Below are 7487 nucleotides of genomic sequence, written 5' to 3'. Positions count from 1 at the left end.
ATATATATATATATATATATATATATATATAAACACAGACACATTTACATTATATATATATATATATATCATCATCATCATTTAACATCCATTATCCATGCTGGCATAGGTTGGATGGTTTCACTGGGCTGGCACACTGGAAGGCTGCGCCAGGCTCCAGTCTGATCTGGCATTTTTTTCTATGGCTGGATGCCCTTCCTAATGCCAACGACTCCGAGAGTATAGTGGGTGCTTTTATGTGCAACCAGCATAGGCGCCATTTGCATGACACTGGTATCTTCCACAACTGCGATTTTGCTCAACTTGATGGGTCTTCTTCTCAAACACAACATAACGCCAAAGGATAATGGACATTAAATGATGATGATATATATATAATATAAATGTGTCTGTGTTTAAATATATATATTCTTATATATAGGAGTGTATAAAGGTTGATACACAGAGAGAATACCCTTGACAGGACTTCTTACATGTTAAATAAAAAATTAATTCTTTATTTTGTTCACTCTAGTGTCATTAACAGTGGGCCTTAAGAATTATTTTTTGTGGTTTGGCTCTAACTACCTTTTTTGATATGTAAGAAGTCCTGTCAAGGGTCTTCTCTCTGTGTATAAATCTTTATACACTCTTATATGTGCACACATGTATCCCTGTACATGTGTCTATAAGTGCAGATAGTAGTTTCAATTCCCAGAACGGTAATTCATTCTCATTTCACATTGCTCCAGTCCACTAGGCTGTAAATGGGTAATCCAGCAACAGACTGACATCCTGTTGAGGAAGAATGTAGGCCTGCCTGCATGGAGGACACACAGACACATGTAGGTGTGTCTGTGAGGGTGTGTGTGTGTGTGATTGTGTGCATGTATGGATGCAGTACTTACTGGGTGCATCCTGTTAAGCAGCAGAAAGATAAGGGCCACATTTCCTGTAGAGAAGAAGAGGTTAGTACATCGTAGTACGTAAGGGGTACAGAACATGTCCCCCTTGTTAAACAGCAGTCGACCTGGTATGGAGAGGGGAAGACTCGACGAGAGGTAGAGGCCAGGAAGGGTCGTTATCATTGGATCCCACTGCAAAAGACAAAAGAAAAAACAAAAACATAAGTTATAAGAGTAAAAAAATCACAAAGACAAAAACAAACTGGATGAAATACTAACAATAATAATAATAATAATAATAATAATAATAATAATGATAATCTTTTCTACTAAAGGCACAAGGCCTGAAATTTTGGGGAAGGGGACTAGTCGATTATATCGACCCCAACATTTCACTGGTACTTAACTTATCGACCCCCAAAAGGATGAAAGGCAATGTTGACCTCGTCGGAATTTGAACTCAGAACATAGTGATGGGCAAAATACCATTAAGCATCTCACCTGGTTTATTAACAATTCGTATTTCTTTATTGCCCACAAGGGGCTAAACATAGAGGGGACAAACAAGGACAGACAAAGGGATTAAGTTGATTACATCGACCCCAGTGCGTAACTGGTACTTAATTTATCGACCTCGGCGGAATTTGAACTCAGAACATAACGGCAGATGAAATACTGCTAAGCATTTCGCCCGGCGTGTTAACAATTCTGCCAGCTGACCACCTTGGAAGAAGAAGGAGGAGGAGGAGGAGAAGAAGAAGAGGAGGAGGAGGAGGAGAAGAAGAATCCTTTCTACTATAGGCACAAAGCCTGAAATTTGGGGGAAGGGGACTAATCGATTACATCGACCCCAGTATTCAACTGGTATTTAATTTGTCAACCCGGAAAGGATGAAAGGCAAAGTCAACCTTGGTAGAATTTGAACTCAGAATGTAGCGGCAGACAAGATACTGCTAAGCATTTCACTCGGCATGCTAATGATTCACCTATACTCATACATAGGTGCAGGAGTGGTTGTGTGGTAAGTACCTCGCTTACCAACCACATTGTTCCGGGTTCAGTCACACTGTGTGGAACCTTGGGCAAGTGTCTTCTACTATAGCCTCGGCTTACAGAAGAGTAAGTCCTGAGGTCGATTTGTTCAACTAAAGGCAGTGCTCCAGCATGGCCGCAGTCAAAATGACTGAAACAAGTAAAAGAATACAGGCATGGTGGTGTGGTAAGAAGCTTTCGTCCCAACCCCCCACTTCCTGGTTCAGTCCCACCGCGTAGCAACTTGGGCAAGTGTCTTCTACGATAGTCCCAGGTTAATCAAAGCCTTGTTAGTGGATTTAGTAGATGGAAACCGAAAGAAGCCCGTCATATATGTGCGTGTGCATGTTTTCATGGGTGCGTGTTTCTTGTCCAACACCACCGCTTGACAACCAGTGTTGGTTTGTTTACATCCCGTAGCTTAGCGTTTCGGCAAAAGAGACCGAAAAAATAAATATTGGGGTCAAATTTGTTCGACTAAACCCTTCGAGGCAATGCCCTAGTAATGGCTGTAACCCAATGACTGGAACAAGTAAAAGGTAACGATGGATATAGTTTTATTTAACCGACGCTTCGCCCTCTAAAAGTATAAAGCAAAGTTTGATTTAACAGGATTTGATCTCAGAACGTAAAGAGGCAAAACTAAACCTCAGCTATAATTCACTTAACGCTATTGTCTAGAGCAGGGGTCTTCAAACTTTTTGACTTGCGGACCCCTTTATATTTCATAAATATTTGCTTAAAATAACAGATATTTTTACATCTATTTATTTAACAGTATTTAACAAATAGGTTTATTGTCAATTAAAAGATTTCGATTAAAAAACATATATAAAATCAAATTGCCCATAAAAAGTATTTGCTGCCCACGGACCCCCTGTGGTCCGCGGACCACAGTTTGAAAACCCCTGGTCTAGAGTGCTGCTTTGCGTCTTCTAAAGTGCAGAGAGAAAATGGGGGGGGGGGCTATCAAGGGAGAATACTTTGTATAATTTCTAATGTAAGTTGTCTCCCTTCCTTTATGCTTATTTTGGATTTAATATAGGTATTAGTTTGATGCATATTGGACTTCTTTTAGTTTCAGCCTACCAAATCCACGAGGCTATAGTAGAAGACACTTGCCCAAGGTGCCATGCAGTGGGACTGAACTATGTAGCTGGGAAGCAAAGTTCTTACCACACTGCCACGGTTGTTTCTTTTCAGAATAACATTGTTGAGTAGGTGTGAAAGGCCAGCTCTGGTTGGTTTGAACATCAAACAAGTAGAATATTTTGGGTTGAATGTGGCCAGTTTGAATGCTATATGGTTAAATCTCTATCGGCCATCAAGTGACATATTCAACCTGCTTCGGTACTGAGGCATGATTTAAAGGCTGCAGCATGGTAGATATAAAAGCGTGGGAATATGGGTGAAGTAATGGTTAATAAGTTTTAATCTGACGCCTGTAGTTGTAGTAAACATGACAAATATGACATATAATGACAGACACTAATCAAAACATTCAATACATGATGATAAAGGAAATCGACCTACTAGAAATTACAGCAAATAAAATCAATGCTCTTTAGCTCTTTTACTTGTTTCAGTCATTTCGACTGCGGCCATGCTGGAGCACTGCCTTTTAGTCGAGCAAATCGACCCCAGGACTTTATTCCTTGGTTGCCTAGTACTTATTCTATCGGCCTCTTTTGCCGAACCGCTAAGTTACGGGGGACGTAAACACACCGCCATCCGTTGTCAAGCGATGTTGGGGGAACAAACACAGACACACAAATGTATACACACACATACATATATATATATATATATATATATATACATATATACGACGGGCTTCTTTCAGTTTCCGTCTACCAAATCCACTCACATGGCTTTGGTCGGCCCGAGGCTATAGTAGAAGACTCTTGCCTAAGGTGCCACGCAGTGGGAATGAACCCGGAATCATGTGGTTGGTAAGCAAGCTACTTATTTCTTTACTGCCCACAAGGGGCTACACACAGACGGTACAAACGAGGAAAGACAAACAGATTAAGTCGATTATATCGACCCCAGTGCATAACTGGTACTTATTTAATCGACCCTGAAAGGATGCAAGGCAAAGTCGACCTCGGCGGAATTTGAACTCAGAACGTAATGGTAGACGAAATACTGCTAAGCATTTCGTCCGGCGTGCTAACATTTCTGCCAGCTCGCCCCCTGCAAGCTACTTACCACACAGCCACTCCTGCATCTCAAATTTCACTACGATTTATAAAAATGAAGGACATTAGATAATGTAGCCTGAAAATGGTTAGAATGTCTGAATCAGAGCTGATCTAGAGCTACACTACAACAATAGATGTAGGCAGGATACTTACATCTCACCTGCTTAATGTCATAACACCAATAAATGCTTAATGCAGTGACAATAGCCATAGAGTTGCACATAAGTCCTTGATATCTTTGCACCAATAGCTACAAAATGGGATGTCAAACCAATGTTTGGCACGACAATGATTAGTCCAGACCCAACTGAATTTTATATAAAAAGATTATTTGCTAATTTTAAAATATGTCATGAAATCATCATCATCATCATCATCGTTTAACGTCCGCTTTCCATGCTAGCATGGGTTGGACGATTTGACTGAGGACTGGTGAAACCGGATGGCAACACCAGGCTCCAATCTAATTTGGCAGAGTTTCTACAGCTGGATGCCCTTCCTAACGCCAACCACTCAGAGTGTAGTGGGTGCTTTTACGTGTCACCCGCACGAAAACGGCCACGCTCGAAATGGTGTCTTTTATGTGCCACCCGCACAAGAGCCAGTCCAGGGGCACTGGCAACGATCTCGCTCGAAAACCCTACAAGGCCAGTCAGGCGGTACTGGCAACAGTCACGCTCAGGATGGTTATATTGTTAATATGTATTCAGAGTCAGAACACAACTAGAATCCTGGTTAACAGTAGTTCCGATTAGACAACTTAGTGCAACTTAAGAAATCTTTTATCATTTCAACCAATGAAAATGAAGTTTATGAATCCATATGCTAAAAGATGTGATGTATTTAACATTAACTCTTTATCATTTAAACAAGCTATATCCTGCCCAAATTTTCAACCTGTTTTAAGTTCAAGCTGACCAGATCTGGCCTCTCACACCTACCTTACAATGTCATTGCTATGGTATTGAAGTAATTCAAATGCTAACAGGTTGAACCAGAAATATCCAGCCCAAATATTTTACCTTTTTTACATTCAAACTGATTAGATCTGACCTTTTACACCTATCCTGAACTGTCATTTTCGAAATAAGCAATCACATCATCTAAATCTTGAAGCTATGAAATAATGCACATATTTTAAACCTTGAACACCTTGCATAAAACTGACCTCATTCTCCAAAATGCATTCCACTCAATCAAGGGTTTTTTTTTTTTTTCCTTTCCCTTTCCTTTTTTTTTTTTTCTCTTTGTCTTGCAAGTTACCTGGTCATTTCACTAGTGCTAGTGTCACAAAAAAAAACAAAAAAACAATACACACAGTAAAGCGACTGGCATGAGAATGAACATCCAGATGTCGAAACCATGCCAAGAGACACACTGAAGTCTGACACAATTCTACAATCCTTAGATCCTGAAAAACCATCCAACCAAGGCCAGCATGGAAAAATCAACATTGACTGATGATGAGATAGTCATTACCATCACCCCACCCCCACTAGAATTTGACTGATACTTTTTTCTTTTTTTTTTTTATCACCTCTGAAAGGATAAAAAGCAATGTTGCCCTTAGTGGGATTTGAACTCAGAATGTAAAGAGTGGGAAGAATTACCGCAAAGCATATATTTCGGATGTTCTAATGGTTCTGCCAGTCTACTGACCTTGGAGCTACACACTAATAAAAACCACAGCGCAGCTACAAACTGTCATCAGAACCAATGAAAGCCTCTTGGTCAGTGGTTCTCAACCATTTTTTACCAGTGGGTCCTTTTGATTCCTATTTTACTTGGATGAACCCCCAAGGCCATTCGATGTTTAAAGAAATCTCATTATATTTCTATAATCAAATATTGATAGGAACTGTACAAAAAAATTGTTAAAATATTTTGTGTACTGTAGAAGTATAACCTATTTATGCACCCAACACCAGAGCTGAAGACACCTCAGAAAGGGGGGGGGGCATGTCAAAACGGTAGAGGAGTAGGGGCCAAAACCGGACGTGGTTCCTCCTGATGATGTCTTGAGCTAACTGGATCCTATAAAGGAGCTGTTGTGGTAGCAGACCACAAAACATGGTTGAAATTCCTCCTCATCTAAACTTTAACTGCTCTAAGTGGCTGTTCAACTTCCTAGAAATAGTAGCCAAATTTCCCTCAAATTACACCCTACTACATTATTAGAAGGACACAATGGATGATTCAGTCCAAGCTACACAATTTCTGGAGAAAAAAACAGGAAACGAAATAGACAGGTTGGACATGACTCAAATGTTTTTTGAAGTAGTTGACCTCGGGTTAAAAAAACAATATGAAATGAACACAAACCTAATTTCACAGTGAAACAAAAATGTGAATTCAGGAGCAAATAAAACAAAACTAAGAAATTACATATTTATACATGTAAAACACATTTCCAGGCACTGAGAGTCAGGAACCTCTTAAAATCTGCACTATTTTACAAGCAAGGAATTTACTGGTACCTTTAAAGGTACCCCTTTGGTCATGAATGACTATGGATTGCACCCAGAAAGTTCCCTGCCAAGATACAAGTCTAGGCAAAGTTGTTTATGAAAGACCAGCAGTTGCCAATGCATACCGGCCTCCCCTCTCCACACCACCGATGTTATCCAAAGGAAAAGCTAAGGCTGATACAGCTTGGCACCAGTGACATCACAACTCATTTCTTCAACTGAGTGAACTGGAGCAACGTGAAATAAAGAACACAACACACAGCCTGGGTCCGGAATCGAACTCACTACCTCATGATTGTGAGCCTGATGCTCTAACCACTGAGCCATGTGCCTTCACAACTTGCACAGAACATTATTAATAAACTTGTATCATTTATACTAATGTACAAGTACCTGTATAGCAGTTAATTATTTAAGGAAATTTAATATTTGTTAAATTGAGAGTGTATTAACCAAGGTTCGGAAAAAATCATTAATCCAGAGAAGCTATGGAAACAAAGCTTCCGGAAAATCGTTATTGTGTATATTTGTTAGTATCCATAAACAATGGAAGAGTGTATGTGTGTGTATGTGCGTGTGTCTTTGTTCACCATAAATTAGCGGTCCGTAAGAGGCCAATAGAGTAAGCACCACTAGTAAGTCCTAGTGTTGATATGTTGGACTAAAACCCTTCAAGGCAACGCCCCAGCATGGCCGTTGTCTAGTGACTGAAAGGAAGTTGTTTTTTTTTCTGAATACGTATTTAAAAGATAAATTATTTAAAAATTCTAAAATTAAAAAAAAGTGAAAACAAAAAGAATGCTTAGAACAAAAGATTTGAGGGGCGGGGGAAAAATTATAAATTTAAAAAGCTGAAGTATTGAGGTGATAAAACCGTAATTTCCGTTGTTCAAAATATA

At 39.7% G+C, this 7487-nt stretch overlaps 1 protein-coding gene across 2 annotated transcripts in view; it reads right to left on the bottom strand.

The window, feature by feature from the left end:
- Positions 1–7487, bottom strand: part of LOC106876907 (putative Dol-P-Glc:Glc(2)Man(9)GlcNAc(2)-PP-Dol alpha-1,2-glucosyltransferase) — a 22673-nt gene that overhangs the window by 3814 nt on the left and 11372 nt on the right. For both annotated transcript variants that reach the window (XM_014925657.2, XM_014925656.2), the window contains exon 2: positions 888–1076. In XM_014925657.2, coding sequence (XP_014781143.1) covers positions 888–1067 — 180 coding nt within the window. In that variant the 5' untranslated portion in view covers positions 1068–1076. The remainder of the gene's footprint in view (positions 1–887; positions 1077–7487) is intronic.

This window comes from Octopus bimaculoides, chromosome 5 (genome assembly GCF_001194135.2).
Source record: "Octopus bimaculoides isolate UCB-OBI-ISO-001 chromosome 5, ASM119413v2, whole genome shotgun sequence".
Lineage (NCBI taxonomy): Eukaryota > Metazoa > Mollusca > Cephalopoda > Octopoda > Octopodidae > Octopus > Octopus bimaculoides.
This window is presented reverse-complemented; position numbering and strand designations above follow the sequence as displayed.